Source organism: Dermacentor variabilis, chromosome 5 (genome assembly GCF_050947875.1).
Source record: "Dermacentor variabilis isolate Ectoservices chromosome 5, ASM5094787v1, whole genome shotgun sequence".
Taxonomy (NCBI): Eukaryota; Metazoa; Arthropoda; class Arachnida; order Ixodida; family Ixodidae; genus Dermacentor; species Dermacentor variabilis.
Window position 1 is genome coordinate 171,260,100 of NC_134572.1, and position 21,522 is coordinate 171,281,621.

The window sequence follows — 21,522 nt, forward strand, 5'->3', positions numbered from 1 at the left end:
GTAACTGTTGTAGAAGTCATATGTAGGCAGCGTTTCTGACATACTTGTTGCACCGGAGCAGGTATGCTATCATAACTGAATTCTTATATGCTACGTTTTTGCGGTTGTCGATACACGCATGAAAAAACCCGCAATGAGCTGGTCTGCGCTCCTTCGGCTGGCACTGTAGCATTGCATTTGAGAGCTGCATTGTCGTCTAAGAAATGAGCTTTTAAATGAATTTTCGCGAATGAAGACGTGGTAAAAATATGTTTGAGACGACCGCCATAATTATAAAAGCAGAGAGAACGATGGCGAACAAACGAAAACACCGCAGAAAGCGCCCGGACACCGCCCGAACTGTAGCAGACGACAGGCGCGAGTCCGTGCCCTGACGTCACGCGAGCGGCGCTCGCAGCGTTTCTGTAGTTCGTTCGCGGGGCTAATGCCTGTGCGAGTTTGCACAGCGCCAGCTGCGCCGACGACCTCATCCACAACGCCCCTCGCCCATTCTCATCTAGGTCATCCATCATGTGTCGTTACAGCTGAGCAGCTGACCCCATTCTTGGCGCTATGCCAAATTTTATCGCCGAGCTTCATACCACCGCATCGTGAATCTTCAAAGTGAGGACATATACGCTGACGCGTAAAAGTATAGCGCGTGTTCTGGCTATGGCACACTATGTATACTCACTGGGCGTGCACTTTGTGGCGTGTGCGTCGGGCTCGTGTCCGTCGAGGCAGCGGCACTCGTTGCTCTGGCAGGACGAGTGAGTCACCGAGAAGGCACACGCCTCGTCGTGGTCGCAGTGGCCGCCCAGCGACGAAGCTGCGCGACAAATAAAGAAAGTAGACGTCACTATATTGAGATTTGAGGCTTCACTTACAACGCGGCATGAAATAAAAACAGCCTCGCGAAGCGACTCTTTGGCTCAGCATTTCGTATTAAAACTGGGAAACACTGCAAAAAAGCAGTATGATGAAAATGGGACAGATCCCATGTATGCATTTGTCAAAATTTACGAGCAGTGCATAGTTGATCAAAAGTGAGAATGGGCAAGTTGGTATGGAAGCATGGCTAAATTCAGATCCTGAATTACCGGGACACAAGGTAACGCACAAGGAAAGCGCCGTGTCCTGTCTTTTTACGCGCCTTAGCTTGTGTCCGAGTAGTTCGCGCTCTCAATTTAGTCATGAGTGTATAAGTGTGAGCTCACGACACGTGCTGTGTTTCTTCTTCAGTATTTATCATTTTTTGAACGAGTAAAAGAAGGTTTAATAATAATATTTGGGGTTTTACGTGCCAAAACCACTTTCTGATTATGAGGCACGCCGTAGTGGAGGACTCCGGAAATTTTGACCACCTGGGGTTCTTTAACATGCACCTAAATCTAAGCACACGGGTGTTTTCGCATTTCGCCCCCATCGAAATGAGGCCGCCGTGGCCGGGATTCGATCCCGCGACCTCGTGCTCAGCAGCCCAACACCATAGCCACTGAGCAACCACGGCGGGTAAAAAAGAAGGTTTATCCAGAGGAACGGCATATGCAGTTTGCCGTCAAAAGGTGCCTACCGCCAATTTTGTACACAGCGGGTTAAATGTGCAAGTGATTGGCTAGGAAAGCAATTCAAAAACAAGGAATAAATTAATGACAAAGTGCAGTGATATAACCGTGCGTATTCCGGTGTTGCACATGTGCAGAGTCCTCAACAAGTGCACAAGTACAGACTACATGCACCAGTCACAAACCTATAATTAAGGCCGCATTATACACAAAAAATGTGCGTTAGAGGAATAATTTCCCTCTAGATGTGCTGCATGCAACCGCACAGGGTGGTGCACAGTTATGGGAACCACGTAAATTAGTAATCATGTGCTTGTATTCAAGGTTCACTTTAGATATGAAATCGTGTAGACCAACCTTGCTTTAAGAGGACGCGTTACCTCAGCACTTCTTAGAGGGTTTGGGAAAGAGTGATTGTATTGCGTGAATTATTTTGTGGAAGTTTCGTGCGTTTAAACGAAAAAGTTCAAATTTATCCCTTTAACAATGCAAGTTTTTACTTGGGCCACCAACTTTTTTTCAGAAGTTCTGGAATACGTTAAACTCGGCAATAAAATACATTATTACTTTTTGCTTAAGCTGCACAAATTGATATGTATAGAGCAACAAAATTGATGTATTTCTCGGAATTACACTCCTATTTTCTTACCAGAACCTTTGCTAAACTCTTGTAAGCATTTGAACAGTTTTACGTATCTTATAAACTTGCTCATTTACGTACCTTATAAACATGCTCATCTAATTTGTCCGCTTCGGACGCTTTAAGAGACGCAGTTTTCGTAACTGAAACACCTAGTTTCGGACTGGAGTTGGGGAATCTTAAGCTTTGTATTTCATGTTTCCTTGAGCTTATGCATTTCCGGAAATATCTGTAAAGAAGTTGACACAGTAAATCAAAATATTGCTTGCTAAAATCGATAGCGTTCTCCTTCCTCTCTTATGTGCAACAAATTTATTGCATATCGGTTAAGCGACTCTTTAGGGAGGGCATATTATCTGCGTTTTGCAGGTATGTGTATGCAGAAATTAGAGTTGACCCCGAGTTAAAGCCTCGTCCTTTAAGTTTATGAATTCCGCGTCATATAGCGCACGCATTATATATAAGAAAACATGATGTAGACACTACGGCTCGACCACTAATAAACGTTTTCTCTAATAACCAAACAGCATATGTCGGCTGATTGCATCAATGCCATCGCATAATCATGGTCATCATCTAAGGGTGAACGACCCTGTATATACTAACATCCTCATCATCAGCAGCAGCAGCCTTGTTACGCCCACAGCAGGGCAAAGGCCTCTCCCATACTTCTCCAACTACCCCGGTCATGTACTAATTGTGGCCATGTTGTCCCCGCAAACTTCTTAATCTCATCCGCCTACCTAACTTTCTGCCGCCCTCTGCTACGCTTCCTTTCCCTTGGAATCTATTCCGTAACTATTAATGACCATCGGTTATCTTCCCTCAGCATTACGTGTCTTGCCCATGCCCCACCCCCATTTCTTTTTCTTGATTTAAACTAAGATATCATTAACTCGTGTTTGTTTCCTCACACAATCTGCCCTTTCCTTATCCCTGGTGCAGCGGTGGCGTGGAGGTAGAACACCCGCCTCGCGTGCAAGGGGTCCGTGGTTCGAATCTCGGTGCCGCGCAATTTTCTACCGGTTTTTTTTAAACATCCGCGTCTTTATAAAATTGCATAAACAGGCCTGGAGTGTGGCCTGATCCCGGTGACCAGAACCGGTAACGCACTCCCTCACCAGAGCAGGATTGGCCACCCTGGTGCAGTACTTAGCCACAACCTCCTCTATGTATATACTAACATACCGGCCATAAATTGGGACTCGTTTGCAAAAAGCTTTTAGGATTTGTAAACGTGTCGTCTTTTATTGACCATCGCGTAACGGGAGAATCATTGTCGCGACGATAACCGTATAACACTAACAACAGAATGAACAAATTAGCGACCACTGGAAAAATAATCACGGCAGAACTCATCTCACTACGATTGTCGATGCTAATGCAATTAGCAATCTAGCGCAGTGTAGCGACCCGCCGTTTTTCTGAAGTCAAGTTTCATTAAGATCGACAGCTGTAAGTTGTCGATCTTAATGCTTCGGCTATATGTGGCATAATCGATCTTCAGTTGCTTGGGCTATATGTGGCATAATCTGGCACCCTCCCATGTTTTCATGGGAGGATACCGCTTGCAATGTTGCCCATGAGCATGGCGCATGATGACGACTGTATGATGCCGACACACTGGCGACTGTGGTATTGCGAAGAAGTAAAGATGTCAATGCAGCGGCAAAAGCTGAATGCCATCAACCTCATGGTGACATTTAGAGGACCATTATTAAATAATACTGAAGGTAAAGTGACGACAGCCGAGCTACGCCGACATGAGGACCACGACGAAGGCACGACAACAACATTAGGACTATGAATGAGAACAACTGCATGACTGAATACACTGGCGTGACGACGACGGCATAACAATAGCCCGATAATTAGGCTGGAGTGACGAACATTGCACGACCCCGACCACATGATGACGATGGTGTGACAATAGCTGCATGATGTCGACTGTCTGTTAACAAACCAATGAAGACGACGGCTCACCACGGCAGCGTAATCACGATTGAATGAAGAAAGCATATTAGGATAGAATGACAAAGAAGGATTCAGGACGGTAGAACGTTGAAAGCGGAATGAGAATAATGGGATACTACTGAAGCGGTACGAGCCTTCGAATAGAAGATGAAGAAGCCGAGGAACCTGGGTTCAGGAGAAGAGAAAAATGAAGTTAGAATGAAATGGTAGAAAAGATTGACGCCAGTTCCATAGCAGTACTTTCCATATATTGTGTCCTTTAACTAGGAACGCTACATTATTTTGGCGCACTCGACAACGGACTGCAACATGTGGGTGACATTTTTCCTTGAGGAGGCCTCCGCAGAGAAGATAATCTTTTCGAGATGCCAAGCTGAAGATGAACCAGCGGTGGAACTACGTCGCGAACTCAACTCGGCAGAACTCGTGAACCTGGTTTTAGAGAAGGCTTCCATGGACACTGCTGAACTACGTCGGAAGGGTGCTGTGAAAGTGAACTTGCGCCTGGTGATCTTCGACGAATTAGTTCTTCAACCGATGCGTCGAAAGGACTCTGGATCACAGTCGTCGACGGAAGAGGTGAGCCTCGTTATGAAAGCTCTTCGGCTACACCAAGAACAGATTTCGCAACAAAACCAACTTGTGACATCGCTTGTAAGCTCTTTAAACGCTGAGATGCCGGTGACTAAACTTGTAGAACCCGATGCGTTCGACGGCATGCCTTCAAGTCCAGAAGGTTGGCTTGAATTCTATGAATATGCTGCTGGGAAGAACAACTGGCACTCTAATGAGGATAAGATTACTAACATGCGTAGTTACTTAAGCGGTGTTGCACGGAAGTGGTATGATTTGCACATTATTGATGAGGCTGGCACCTCTTGGAATCAGTGGAAAGAAAACTTCTTCACGACATTCCGAAGCAAGCCAGTGCAAAGATGGGACACCGGGCTTAATTTCAAATTCAAGCAGGGCTCCCTCGTCGAGTATTTCTTTGACAAACGCCGCCTTCTAAAGCTCACCGAGCCTATGTTTCCTCCTGCTGCCGTAGTAGCACTAATAATGCACGGACTGCACGCGCAAGTCCTGAAGCAAGTGCAAATACGATCCCCTAAAACTATGGATGGGCTCCTGGAGTGCCTTCACGACATACCATCTACTCCAGAAGAAAATATAAGCGCTAGCTCAAGCAGTCACTTCACACGGTCCGGCGCGGATTGGTCAAGCCGTAATCAGCGAGAACCGCGCCGCCTTGCAGGCGGCAGAGAGAACTTGGGTTGGCGCGTTCCCAGAGGTCGGGTGAATAACGTCGACAGCGACCCTGTCCCCTACTTTCGGACCCTGAAGAGTCTCCGGCGGCAAAAAACTGATAAACAAGGGTGATCAGTCCGACCCGATGACCACAACTGAGACTGTTTATTTAACTTGCTCTAGCCTACTTCACATTCCTGTCAAAGTGGGAAACAGACTTATGGTGGCTTTGGTTGACAGCAGTGCTTCTGTGTCTATAATAAATGCCAAGCTGGTCGATCAAGTCACCTGCATAGTGGAAGAGTACTACGTGTGCAAGGTTACGATGGAAAAGTGACAATGCATAATCAGTGGGCCTCAGTAAACATCGCGTTCCAAGGTCATGAAATAGAGAGGGAAGTACTGGTGATAGAGGGATGACGTACAGTCGCGATCAATTTGAAGGTGATCGCGCGAGCATCGACCGGCGGGCCTTCGAAGCAGCATAGCGGCCGATTTCGGAACTGCGCAGATAAAAATTGCACTGCCTTCTTCCCCTATTATGCTCTTTCAGGCTCTAACCGTCACCCCCAAGACCTACTCGCCACATTTTTATGTTTGTTTCCTTCATGGCAATCATCTGCGTGCGTCACTTCCTCATGCATATCTTGGCTGACAATGACGCCGCTGTGCAAAACCTCATAACGCAATCGAAATGAATTCGCAGGTTATGCCGTGAGCGGTGACGGGAGTGACAGCTTTTCAGGGAACACCAAAAGAGAGAGAGGGGAGCTATCTGATGTTTCGCTCTCGACCTACGTTGATGGCGTAACTAGGCACTGCTCCTAGTTTTGGTCGCTGCTCGAGCGATCACCTTCAAATTGATCGCGACTGTACGACTTTGTGCTATCCAGACCAGATATAAAGAAACTAAATATCAACGTATACTGGGACGATGCGGTTTTAGTGGAAGGACTATCAAGGCAAGAGGCACAGCCGGATAGAAAAGATAACCTGCGAGTTGTCAAGTGCGCGGAGGATATTGCGACGACCTATCCTGAACTGGTATGCATAGGAAGCTATGCACAAGCGATGACGTCACACAAGGTGCCTTTCGAACTAACTGACAAGACCGTCATCCGAAAATCACTTTATAACATGTCAAGAGAGCGCAAAATATGGTTGAAGAAGGAATTGCAGGAGATGCTAGATGCCGATATAATCCAGCCTTCGGTGTCACCCTTCGCCTCTCCCATAACTATTGCGCCGAAAGAAGATGGAAATTTCAGACTGCGCAATGGTTACAGGGTTCTCAATCGACATACAAAACTTTACCATTTCCCATGCCGAAGATAGACACGATTATAGATGAGACAGGGGGTTGCCGAAGTTTTTCACGTATTGACTTGTGCCTAAGTTTCGGGCAGATCCCGCTAACAAAAGAAACAAAAATGTACACTGCTTTTATCATGCCCTTCGACCTGTACGAGTATCCGGCTTCCTTTCGGCTGGAAAAACTCGCCAGCATGCTTCCAGAAGATTATGAACGAAGTCCTGAAGCCTTTCCTAGGTGTCTTTGGTTACGTGTACATAGACGATATTATTGTCTTCTCCAAAACAGAGGCGGAGCATCAGGAACACCTGTCCCAGGCATTAAATGCCTTGAGCTTGGCACACCTCAAAGTTAATTTTAAGAAAAAGTGTGTTCTTTCAAAGAACAGTTGTGTTTCTTGGAAGAGTCTTTGATGAGACTACCAAAAGCACGAAGCAAGAGTCCGTCTAGAGGATATCCCAACTGGGAAAACCATATGACATCTACTCGTTGCGTGTGTTTTTGGGATTAGTAGGACATTTCAGACCTTTCATAAAAGACTTTGCCATAAAAACATGATGCCTAACGTAGAAAGAAGTTCCACTTGAGTAGGATGAGGAATGTGAGAGAGTCTACTGTGATCTGGTGCACCGAATCTCGGCTGACCCTATTCTACGCATGCCACATTTCAATTTACCCTTTGAACTGAATAGCGATGCCTCACACTATGGGACAGGTGCAGTCTTGTACCAGAAATGTCCAGAAGCATTCGGCCGAGAAAAGCGACACGTAGTAGGTTACTACAGCTACACCTTCAAGCCACCTGAAGTCAACTACACCACTACTGAAAAGGAAGCTCTTGCAGTCCTTAACGCAATTCAGTACTTCCGTACGTACCTAGAAGGTGCGAAGTTTACATTGTTCACGGATCACCAGGCATTCACTCATCTCTTGAATATGACCCAACCTAAGGGACGTATCGCCAGATGGGTGAACTACTTGCACCAGTTTGATTTCACCATCTCCCACAGACCTGGACCCCTATTGACTGATGCAGATGGATTGTCTAGACTGATGATACAGACCAACAAAGAACAATCGGAAGAAATCAATGAAGTAAAATTGTGGGAAGGCACTGAACAATTGTTTTTTATGGAAGGTCGCTATCAAGTCCCGCCAACGCTGGTTTCCAGGGTGCTTTATTTGTGCCACGATAACCCAGAATCTGGAGGACACGACGGATTTTGGCGCACCCACGACAAGCTAGTCAAGAGATTTACGTGGCCTCACATGAAAGAAGCCGTCAATCGATACGTTCATTCATGCCACATTTGTCAAGTCAACAAAGTGAAATATAAGCAGCCTACGCACGCCATGATAATACCTTTCCACTCGAACGTGCTTTTTGAGTTATACAGCTGGACTTCGCCGAGCTAAATAAGAAACGAGGAGTCCGAAAAACGCAAGCTTTTCTTCTGGCCATAGTTGAATGCACCAGGATGGTCGCGGCACGGGCAGGAAAAGAAGATGCGAATAGTGTCATTGCCCTTCTCGAACAGGATATGTTTAGGAAAACCAGGACAATTGTATGTGACAACGGTCCAGCGTTCAAGAGTGAAAAACTAGCAAGATGGGCTCGAGACCACAAGATATCAATCAAATTCTGTGCGCTATACCATCCCGCCGCAAATGGACTTGCAGAGTGTGCTATACCAGATGTGAAACAATACATCAGGATGTACGATAATTTCCCTGGCGGATGGAAATGCTCTTTAGAAGCAGCTGTTAGACATGACAATCGCTCCTACACCAGTGGCTTGGGATGCAGCCCGCAGTTCGCTTCTTCAGGAGAAACCCCTATTCTTCAGGCGGACCGAGAACTGAGGCTGCTAGAAAATCTCAAGATTGTCCAGAAGAGGAAACAGAAATCGCAGGAGGAGAGTTACCGTAAACGAATGAAAAAAAAATTTGACAAGAGACATTGCTCAGATATCCCAGACATTCAAGTCACCGACCTCATTCTAGTTAGGAAAGGAGTAAGAGAATCCGGTGCCAAATTTTATGGTCCTCACTCTGTGACAAAGACAGCCACTCAAAAATGAATGTTGAAGACTGTGTGGTACATTGGCGAACGTGGCTCAGTTGAATGTGGTTCGATTGGAAACGTTTTCAAGTACTACCGCTGGAGATGTTAGCAAAAGAAACCTGGAAGGGTGAAGTGGTATGAGCCTTCGAATAGAAGATGAAGAAGCGGAGGACCCTGGGTTCTGGAGAAGAGAAAAAGGAAGTTAGAATGAAATGGTAGACAAGTTGGACGCCTGTTCCATAGCAATACTTTCCGTCTATTGTGTCCTTCAACTAGGAACGCTACAACTAGATTGAAGTGATGACCACAGTAAATTTACAGCGTGACTACGACTGTCTGACGACGATGGCGTGGTGATGGCGGCATAAAGAGAGTCGGATGACAAAGTTATAATGATAGCTGTATGACCTTTATACAATTAGGACGATGACATGACAACGATATGAAGACAACCAGAGGAGGATTAGTGTATGACGGCCACGCCGTAAGGACGACTGTATCATAAAAACTCTGACGACAATGGAATGAACACGCTTAATGGACAATGACGGCGGCATGAGGAGGTGCCATTACAGAATCTGGAATAACCACACCGTAACGACCACGACCACATCACCACGGCAAACATCGTGGCCCAAACTATTAGACAACTCGGTGTTACGACGACGCCATGACGAAATTCAGGTGACGGAGCTGAAATGATGACAGTGAAATGACCACGCTGGAATGGCCCAAGCTGGTGGACAACTTGGGCCACTGGGTCGTTGTAATAGATAGATAGATAGATAGATAGATAGATAGATAGATAGATAGATAGATAGATAGATAGATAGATAGATAGATAGATAGATAGATAGATAGATAGATAGATAGATAGATAGATAGATAGATAGATAGATAGATAGATAGATAGATAGATAGATAGTACGCTCAAAGCGCCTGGGGTTGGTGAAAAGTGATAATCGCATGCAAACTCAAAGCAATGTATGGGCGAGAATACGAGATATGAAATAAGCAAGCCAGGCCCTGATGGACAAAGCTTAGGTCAGAGGAAGTCAACGAAGGTTATGCGCACGTATGTTGGTGGCGCATATGTGTTTTTGACCAAATCCAGAGCAGCTATGATTTTAAACATTCACTAAAATATCACGCAGTGATGAATTGTAAAATAAGTGAAAGCTGCTAGGTATACCAATGCAACAATGTGCCAAGGTTTCTAGCCTCGTCACACGGTGCCTATGTGATAGAGTTTCAGAAAGGACCCGTGGTCTGTTAGTGTCGTCCTTCGCCATTGAACGATGACATGCAAAACCAGAATACAGCGCTGGTCGCATGCTTCGGAAACATCAGTGTGAAATTGCGCCAGACCTTTGTGGTGCTCCCAATGCCATATTCGCTGTTTCTCTTCTCTCTCATGTTAGTCTCAGAAACGACTTGGAACACTGCTCTTTTCATTTATGCATTATTGGCGGCACACACTTTACTCGTACTGGCAGGGCTGGGGCCGCAGAAGAGCCCAGATTTCTAGATTTTATAGTGCTTTCCATTATTATTTCTCTTACTTTCGGAATTTTTATTTCTTTTCGCCATCGACCTGAGATCTCGTAAGAACCATGTGAGCGGTCGAGTTACTCGGCGTTTCATGACGAAAAAAAAAAGATAACGACAAAGCACTGGCTCTACGCTATAGGGTAGCGCCTGTGCTTCTGCCTTATTCCTTTTGTGTTTTTAAGTTTTGTGCACAAAAAAAAAGTTTGGTCTCAAGAACAATGCGTCAAGAGGCCAAGGCGGCGAAGAAGAAAAAGGATTCTAGGTTTTGCCCATGACAAATGCAGATTTAATAACGTCTTATTAAATGCTCGTCACCTGTGAGTGCCATCTGCACCCGTGTCCAGATGTGTGTTCTATAACTAAATGCTCTCTTTATGAACATGGCTCCAAAACTTCTAACGACTTGTGGCTGCTGGTGTTCGAACTTCATGCATTAAACGTGCTTTTACGTCATCCTCTTTTTGTTTATGGATTTGAATCTCATATTATGCTTCAGCTCCTATGGTGATTCAGCTATTAAAGTCGACTCGACGAGAAATGTGTCCGTGATTCTACCCGCACGCTGAAACAAATGTTCTCATAGTCTTCAGTTTAAGGTCCCGGCTTTGAACTGTACTTAGTGTGTACGATGTATGAAATTCATGCGCCGTGTTTCTTTGTTTTATGTATTGTTTTATTGAGTTTTTATTGGCTCTCAAGGAGTGCTAAAGGCGTTGCGCTACACGTCTCCTCAAAGAGGAGAGCTCTAAGTGCAAAATAATATTTTTTTACTCCTCCTTTAGTGTGTATTGTAGGCCTTGCAACATTGTATTGCGCCACCAAAGGCAAAAATAAAATAAAGTAAGAAAAACGCACAGATACTATGAATGTTTTTCGTCAAATACTTTGAAGAAGTCTTCGGTTCGCCAAAGCAAGGGAAAAATTGACGGCTCAGGATGTTGTGCTAACTGTTGATGGCAATGAGAACAGAAATCCAGCAATTTGGCGATACACCACATTCCTGAAGTCACATTTATTTGAGAGGTCTAGGGGTGGTTCTGAGACATTCGCTGCTTCGGCTATGCAGGCATGCCATATACTGGAATGTCATCCCACATTCATATGCTACGCGCTTGCCAATGCCGCCCATGAGCATGGAGGTATGACGACGACTGTATGACGCTGACGTAGTAACGATGAAATGACAAAGAGGGAATAATGTCGGCCGAACGACAAAGGTGTATAACGATAACGGCGTGATGATAATCAGATGTTCATTCTTAAATTATGACGATGGTAGAACGACGACAACATGATGACAGTGAGATGACGGCGACTGTATGACAATGATGGCATGGTGAAAACGGTATGAGGACAATCGGATGAATCGAGAATGACGATGATCGCAGGACCAAGACGGCATGACAACCACGGTAGGACAACGTATGCATGATAGCGTCTGTGTGACGACGCAATGACGACGATGGCATGACAACGATGGCGTAATAAACATTGAATGACTACATCATGAATATCATAGAATTATGGACAAGGAATGATTTCGATGTATTGGCGAAAATGGTGCGAGGACCATGGTATGAACACAATGGGATGACGATGCTGAAGTGATTAGGATGGTGAAACGACAGCAATGGTATGACGACGAATGCATGACGACGACTGCATGAGGGCGATGCAGTGACGACAATGGCGTGAGGACAATGGGATGACAACAAGGGTATGATGACAATGGCGTGACGATGGCAATATGACGATACCTGCATGACGAAGATGACGTAATGTCGACGGCATTAAGAGAGTCGGATGACGATGTTGACACGCCTAGGACAGCTCTATGGCGACGGTCAGACAACGAATGTCTGATAGTGTCATGTGTAGCCCAGATGGCCCCAAGGCATTTTATGCCGTTGAGAAGGGAGCCACAAGGAAGTGTGTTAAGCCGCGCATTACTTAATTTAGTCGTTATCCATCTGAGAAAAAACTTGCCCCGTGGTGTAAAAATCCCACTGTATGCGGACGACATCTGCATTTGGAGCGCGGCTCGTTCCTGCAGTAGCAACCAACAATGTCTCCAGAGAGCGCTAGCAAATATATCGGCCTACCTAAAGCCAAGGGGTCTGATATTGTCCCCCGACAAAGCGTTGCCATGGCTTTCACGCAAAGATGTGTGGAAAATACCCAATAGTGTTGGGTGGTCGTACCTTTCCATACGTCAAGACGTAAACGTTTCTTGGAGTGACGATCACTAGGAACCTCACATAGTCGCCTCAAGTGAAAAAATAATTGAGCGTGAGGATTTCCTCGGCGTTGCCATTCACCATCCCAATCTTTAGCCGGATCACTGTGGGGCAACAACTGTCGATCAATGGTGCTCCTCCATAAGGCATACGTTGACGGAACACCACAATATTACCTTCCGATCCTGCACAAAATGTCTCCCACAAGTAAGAGAAAAATTGAGGCAGCACGGAACAACTGCCTTCGCGCATGTCTTGGCCTTCCGAAGGGGTCGTCCGTCTCAGGAACTGTAGCATAAGCTGGATGCCTGCCTCTTGAAGTGATATCTTTGCAGGAGACACTTCGGATTCACCTCCGCCACGTCATTCATACGAAGACTCACTTTTTAAAGGATATTTCTAGAACCTGTGCTACGTATAGCTTTGGGCAGGCCTTCGGAAGCATATCTATTTCGATTCCTGCTGCTCAGGCGCCACAAATTATGCCGCGAAACATTTCGCCATGGACACTGTCCCCACTGGAAATTGTGCCATATATTCCTGGAATCAGTGGGAAAAAGAAAATGCCTCAAGCAGCGACTTATCAGATAGCTTTGGAATATATGCACAAAGAATACGCAGCCGCAACACACGTTTTCATAGATGGCTCTACAACTCCACATCACTCACCGTGGGACTTTTTGTTCCCCCTACAGGGCGATTCTCGTTTCGTCTTGAGCGAGCGACATCATCTACTTCAACAGAGCTATATGGCATTAAGGAGGCCCCTGTGTATGTACTTCGACAGCGGCCGCCAAAGACATGGGTGATTTTCACGGATTCAAAAACAGCCCTACAAAATACGTGGAACATGCACAAGCGTTGCAATAATCAACCTGCAGCATTCGACATTGATTATCTTCACCACGAGGCTAAGACTGCTGGGCATTGCATCAAGATCCAGTGGATACCTGGCCATGCCGGCAATTCGGGAAATGAAAGAGCGGATGAAGCTGCCAGAAACGGACTCCAATACAGAAATTTCAAGAGAACATTTTTTACAAAAGCCGACGCTTCAAACCTGGCAACAAAATATGCCTATCAAAAAAAAAGACCGCATCTGGAATCTGCCGCTTCACCAAGATAACATCCTGCTTACATTCACCCAGAAATGAGACCAAAAATTCCACGACCACTTCCTCGACACTTAGAGACATTGTACCATCGTGTTCAACTGAACGCGGCATGCATGAACAAATATCTGTACCACATAGGGCTTACCCGTGCTCCGATAACTGTGGCAACTTTGAGACAATGGAGCACATATTACGCAAGGAACCAGGCCAAGGACTTGTGTTTGATGTCTTTAGCACTTTGGATGATACGTAGGGCTTGGGGAGCCATCATTCCCATCTGAAAGGCCCTGACAGCAGCCTCGGAAGAATGCAGTGCAATGCAATCAATGCAGGAGCAATAGCAACCTGCTATTCAATGCTCGAACTATAAGCGTGGATGGTAGCGCAGCTAAGGACTTTAGAATCACAATCGATGACCACGGATGAGAAGGCTTCTTCTTACGAAGCAGCGTCTACGAAGCCTGTTCGGTCCTTGTTCAAGTGGGGACTGGTGAGCAGAGCTTAACCCATGGCTCGTCTTTGTCCTTCGTTGTAGGTTGGATACATATTGCGTGGCATTCGGTGTATGTAAATTTTGGATCTTACACCTTTGGGCAGCTTCGCAGCGTCGGGACTAACGACCGTGGGGTTACGTCGCAGCTTGCCAAGTATGGCTTGGCCCGCCGGGATACCGGAGAGTCTGACAAACTGGGAAAATTCTTGGCCTACAAAGATTTCTTCGAACGTGTTGTGAATTCCCAAATTGAGGAGGTCTTTTGTGTGCGTTTGGATGCGAAGTCCGAGGGCAAGCTTGAAGACTCTTCTGATTAGGGCATCGATCTTGTTGCGCTCCGACATGAGCCAGTTGTGCATAGCCCCTGAATAAAAGAGGTGGCATAGAACGAAGGCGTGGAAAATCCGGATAAGATTGTCCTCCCTGATTCCGCGGTACCCGTTGGCGATTCTTCGGATGATGCCGAGGGCGCTTTCGGATTTGGAACAAATGCGTTTGAGGGCGGCTCCAATGGTCCCGTTCGACAAGATAAACATTCATAGGACCCTTATAGTGTCTACCTGCGGTACTGGAAGCACTTACTGGTGAATGACGTAATGTGGCTCTCTGTTGCTGGCTTCCAGGACCCGTGAGAACAGCGTCTGGGCCCCTTCTTGTAGGTCCAATGCCCAGCCCTTCAAAACAGGGGCGGGTTTCGATTTATTGTTCAAATACCTGTCAGTAATTGGTCTAATAAGAAAGCTTTAAATATTGCACACTTCATATACAAACGCATAAATTTACCCGCCATGTCGCCTGTAAATATTAGTATCAGGTCCATTTGGACATTTCATATATATTTTTAATCTCTTTTAATCCCATTCCCCATCCCTATACAGAGTAGCATGCCAGCGGTTATAAACACGCCCGCAAAATGTTCTGATTTTCTAATAAGGAGTCTCCCTCTCCCTCTCCCTCTTATAGTTACTGTATGCTAATTACGGCATGATAACGGCGGTAAAAGTCGCTATTGAATGACGATTGTATGACTTCAATACACTGATGTAGAAAGATTGAGGTCGGCGGAACAACGAAAAAGGGATCACGACGACGGCATGACGTAATGGCATGACGTTGTTGAAGTTATGACACTGATAAAATGACGCCAAAGACTTGAAAAATTATAGACCGATCAGCTTACTGTCCGTTGCCTACAAAGTATTTACTGAGGTAATCGCAAATAGAATCGGGAACACCATAGACTTCTGTCAACCAAAGAACCAGGCAGGATTCCGTAAAGGCTACTCAACAATAGACCACATTCACACTATGAATCAGGTGATAGAGAAATGTGCGGAATATAACCAACCCTTATATATAGCTTTCATTGATTACGAGAAAGCGATTGATTCTGTCGAAACCTCAGCAGTCATGGAGGCATTACGGAACCAGGGTGTAGACGGATATGTAAAAATACTGAAAGATATCTATAGCGGCTCCACAGCCACCGTAGTCCTCCATAAAGAAAGCAACAAAATCCCAATAAAGAAAGGCGTCAGGCAGGGAGATACGATGTCTCCAATGCTATTAACAGCGTGTTTACAGGATGTATTCAGGGAATTGGGAAGAATTGGGGATAAAGTTAATGGAGAATACTTTAGTAACTTGCGATTCGCTGATGATATTGCCGTGCTTAGTAGCTCAGGGAACCAATTGCAATGCATGCTCACTGACCTGGAGAGGCAAAGCAGAAGAGTGGGTCTAAAAATTAATCTGCAGAAAACTAAAGTCATGTTTAACAGCCTCGGAAGAGAACAGCAATTTACAATAGGTAGCGAGGCACTGGAAGTGGTAAGGTAATACATCTACTAAGGGCAGGTAGTGACGGCGGATCCGGATCATGAGACGGAAATAATCAGAAGAATAAAAATGGGCTGGGGTGCGTTTGGCAGGCATTCTCAGATCATGAACAGCAGGTTGCCATTATCCCTCAAGAGAAAAGTATATAACAGCTGTGTCTTACCAGTACTCACCTACGGGGCAGAAACCTGGAGGCTTACGGAAAGGATTCTACTCAAATTGAGGACGACGCAACGAGCTATGGAAAGAAGAATGATGGGTATAACGTTAAGGAATAAGAAAAGAGCTGATTGGGTGAGGGAACAAACGCGAGTTAATGACATCTTAGTCTAAATGGAGAAAAAGAAATGAGCATGGGCAGGACATGTAATGAGGAGGGAAGATAACCGATGGTCATTAAGGGTTACGAACTGGATTCCAAGGGAAGGGAAGCATAGCAGAGGGCGGCAGAAAGTTAGGTGGGCGGATGAGATTAAGAAGTTTGCAGGCGTGACATGGCTACAATTACTACATGACCGGGGTTGAAGTATGGGAGAGGCCTTTGCCCTGCAGTGGGCGTAACCAGGCTGATGATGATGATGATTATGATGATGATGATGAAAATGGCAGTGCCACCACGATGACATAGCGACGATTGTGTGACGACGCCATGATGAGAGTCGAATGACAAATTTGGAATGACAGCCATGCAACGACTACGACGGCATCAACACTTCGAACACATACCTAGTGAGCCAAGCTAATTGGACTGCTGGGTCGGAGTAGAAGGCGTGATGACGACAGCATGACGAGAGCCTGATCACGAAGCTGGAATGACAATTTAGCGGCCATCATGGCATTACTATGGCGTTCTGACAACGAATGCACGACCGCTGTATAACGGCGATGGTGTTACGATGAAGGGTTGATGAGTTTCGAATGATAAAGCTCTAATAAAGGGGACGCAACGACCACGATGACATCACGACCACGATACCCGCCGTGGTTGCTCAGTGGCTATGGTGTAGGGCTGCTGAGCACGAGGTCGCGGGATCAAATCCCGGTCATGGCGGCCGCATTTCGATGGGGGCGAAATGCGAAAACACCCGTGTGCTTAGATTTAGGTGCACGTTAAGAAACCCCAGGTGGTCAAAAATTTCCGGAGTCCCCCACTACGGCGTGCCTCATAATCAGAAAGTGGTTTTGGCACGTAAAACCCCAAATATTATCACGACCACGAGCATATATATACCTAGCAGCCCAAGCTGTTAAACAAATTTGGCTACTGAGTCGGGATAGAAGGCGTGAAAACGAGAGAAATACGAAATAAAGGTGGCAGTATGCTGGAATGAAGACAATGGAACGACCACGACAGCATCACGACCAACAACACGTACCTAGTGGACCAAGAAGGTAGACAACTTTTTCCAGTGCGGCAGCATAGATAGATAGATAGATAGATAGATAGATAGATAGATAGATAGATAGATAGATAGATAGATAGACAGACAGACAGACAGACAGACAGACAGACAGACAGACAGATAGATAGATAGATAGATAGATAGATAGATAGATAGATAGATAGATAGATAGATAGATAGATAGATAGATAGATAGATAGATAGATAGATAGATAGATAGATAGATAGGCTCAAAACAGGTCAAGTATGTAAATAATGCTGTTCGAATTAAAATTGAACCAGATCGAGCACACTGTGTGAATCAATGTTATGCGAAGGCTTTTGCTGGTAGCTGGCTAGCCAGTATGGTTTGGAATTGCGCAGAGCGTTACGAAGTGGACCAAAACGTTTATGTAAGACAAACAACTGTGTCTAATGTGAGCGTGCGTGTTACAACAGCTGCAAGACGACAGCGATGGCGGTCGTGTAATGACGATGGCATGATTTCTACTGCAGCCGTTCAATGCGAGCTTACGACATGCCGATTGTTGGGTTCTACGTAGGTGTTGGACGAGTGCCATCGAGAACGCACGTGTTGTGATGTCCTTACTGACTAGGTGTTACACAGTCATACGTGTTTATAGCTATGTCACGTAGTTATTGTTAAGATGACCATGCCATTTGCTCCTGGATAATTAAATCTTAAGATACGTTCCACCCGGCCATCCAGCGAGGTTGTTTATTGTATATGGGGTTGGGCTGCGAAGCACGAGGTCGCGGAATCAGATCCCGACCACGTCGGCTGCATTTCGATGGCGGCGAAATGCGAAAACACTCGCGTACTTAAGTTTAGGCGCACGTTAAAGAACGTCGGGTGGTCGAAACTATTCCATCGTCCCTCGCTATGGCGTGTCTCATAATGAGATTGTAGTTTTGGCATGTAAAACCCCACAACGTAATGTTCCACCCCGCCCGATCATGAAGGTGGTACAGCGTCGCCCATTTCTAGCGGAGTAACTAACTGGGCCTGTTGGTTAAACATAGTGGAAGGCTACCACGCGGTAACCGACGGCGACAAAAGAGAGACAGCACAGTGTCTGTGTACTTTGTGTGCCTCCTATGTGTCGGTCGGTTCCCGCGCTCTAGCGTTCCACCATTTCTATCATTGGCTGCTACGAAGGAAGCAATGGGCAATGCAGGCTATCCTCGGAGACCATGCAGTCTTCAAGGGCGAGCTGTCATAAGGAAAAGAGGCGAGGAACTCGCACGTGACGCACGCATCAAAAATTTCAGAATTTTTTTGCGAGGCAAGCTGGTCTACGAATTCAAACTTCCATCTTCTGAATCATACAGTCGTACCTGCCATCCCGGCGACTTGATCTGAAGCCCCGGACCTCAGTTGGTGGGTTGGTCTTGCATCTCTTATTGGGCGGCTGAGCCCGACGTATGGGGAAGTTACCACTCACCCATATTGATTTGCACACAAACTAAACACATGAAGAAACTTTGTCGCAAAATACGAGTAATCGATTGGGACCAGCACCGCGACGATGACAGAGCAAGGACATCCCTAACGTGCAAACAATCTGACGTGACTGAACGATATCTGCGACTGTACACAACGAGGAACCGACCCCTCTCCGAAACCTTTTCAACCTATGGGAGCAGCGCCGCAAGGCGGTACACGTGGCTAATCGTAATCCTTTGCAAAACGCAGTCCCCGTTTTGGCTATAGCCGCATCACTGCGCGTGCTCGGTGCTTCGAAGAGCAACTGTTACGAAACTGCTGGCGGAATTGGCGTCAGCGCCTAGGCTCCTGAGCAGAAAACGAAATTATACCGCACTTTACGGGTCATGAAGCACGGTGGCTATTAAGCAGAGCCTTCGTCAGGAATACGACTGGCTCTGAAACTTACGCCGGAAGATTTTGCCAAGCTAGCAGTTGAAAGATTTGTTTTTCTAATAACCCGCAACAACCGGCAAATGCTCTTTTTTATGCTGATGACACTTTGCACATTACGACGCCTTTCACAAAAGCGAGGCGCTCGCTGCAGCTGAAGACACAAGCAACTCTTGCATATCAGCGCCTCCCATATGAGCTTTTTAGGAACTTGGAAACTGAGGCTATTGACACTTCAGGCTATGAATAGCCTATGGATCGATGACTCTCTCCTATCTAAGTAGAAAGATTCCATAGTAGTGCCCGTACCTAAACCACGAAAGCCACCAACAAACTTTGACGTTCCTTGGCATACTTATTTGGCACCAATCATCTCGAAATTGAACCCAAACTGGCTACTCAGCTTTAGTAGTGGCTGCAACAAAACCATAAATATAAAGCTCAGATCAGATTCAGGTCGGACTTGTACAGAAGATGGTCTAGCTATACTGGGAGATGAAGTCCTGCACTCCTGCACTCCAGCACATCTCCCCTTACAGTCCTTTGCTGCGCACTGTGGACACTACTGACATAGCCAAAGCGTACCACGAGACCATTCTACGGAACATTGGCGCCGACTACGGGAGGGGGGGGAGCCCCCTTCATGATGTCCCGGGAGGGGGAGCAGGACCCCCCCCCCAGGCAATGCCGAAGCCGCCACCTTACACTGCGATTACCAGAGTTCTGTGACCCATATGATTTGAGGTTTCTTTTGAGTTGCTTCCGCCTTTTCACTTAAAACTTTCTTCTGGCTCAAAGCCTTATTGCATGATTGGGGCCGCCGATGTGCACGTTCTTTAATTAATATTTTCGCTTCATTTCCTGAAAATCCTGTCAATATAGGAGGACAAGTGCATCAAAAGCACAAGCGGCTATTCCATCACTAGTTTCTCACTTCCACATTATTATTTTCCATTGTAAAAACTTTGCACACACACAATTTGTTTAAATATATACGCAGGACAAAGTTTAGATATCTTTTAAAGAGAAGGGGACAGCCAACTAACAATTATTTGTATTGATATGCATAAGCTTTGCTTAGAGAATCAATACGTTGGTATATGTTCACTTCGCTTCAAATTGCCTTCACTGGTTTATTGAGCCGGAAAAAAAAACCTGTGGACTTCAGGGACCCCTTCAGAAGACTCTGTTATGAACGGCATGTGATATGCACGTGAATTATATGTGTCTCAGCATTGATTATCTTTGCAATAAGCGATGCTAACGACTCATGAAATAAAACTAATAATTTACGACACTTATTTGGGATGGAAATAACGCCATAGCATGCAGAAGTCATAAATATAGATAATTCACTCAGTGACTGAAATGAGGCCAAGTCAGATTCCCTCCAAATCAGAATACATAGCAGTCATGAGCATCAGTGCTTATACTCGGACTCTCAGTAAAACAAAAATACAGCAATAAAACAGAGGTTACAGTATCACCCGAAAGGCGAAGCAGTATTAATGATAGTAAAACATACGCCAGTTACAGGAAGGCAGATTACAACACCTATAAATGCCAGATTATTCGTAGCGCTAGAGCACTAAAGGTGTGAAATTTCAGTATCTCCTACTATGAGGTCTCGTAAATTACTGATACCAGGCTGTCCCTTCAGTGAGCAATTTTTCGAGGTGACAAGAATTTTCTTCAAGTGCAACTGTTAATAAGACTATATATATATATATATATATATATATATATATATATATATATATATATATATTATTACGCTATTTTCGAGCGATACTCAAGAGACGGCCCGCCGCGCGAACAACGATGAAGTTGCAGCCCTTAGCGCTAGCGAGGGTCAGCCTTGCTGTCTGGCTCCAGTGTAAACAGCCTCTTTCGTCGGTTTCTTTTCACATGTACCATTCTGTTGGAGGTTAGCGATCTCCGTCCTCCACACGGAACTGCGAATTGGTCGTCACATCTAGCTTGTCATCATGCCTCCAGGTGACGAGCCCGCCTCTGCAACGGCTTCGGCTTGTCCCACTCCTCCAATAATCATGGTTGCCCCACATCGCGACCCTGATGTGTTCTTTGGCCTGGAGGGACAGGACATTGACGAATGGATAAGGCTGCATGAACACGCCAGTGCTAATAACAGGTGGGACCCAACGATTATGCTCGACAATGTCATGTTTTATCTCGGCGGCACCCCACGCGTGTGGCAACAA

General features: G+C 45.8%; 1 protein-coding gene across 1 annotated transcript in view; it reads right to left on the reverse strand.

Annotated features, from left to right (window-relative positions):
- Window positions 1-21,522, reverse strand: part of LOC142583337 (uncharacterized) — a 348,940-nt gene that overhangs the window by 104,201 nt on the left and 223,217 nt on the right. Inside the window, exon 4 of the mRNA XM_075693760.1 lies at window positions 674-808. Coding sequence (XP_075549875.1) covers window positions 674-808 — 135 coding nt within the window. The remainder of the gene's footprint in view (window positions 1-673; window positions 809-21,522) is intronic.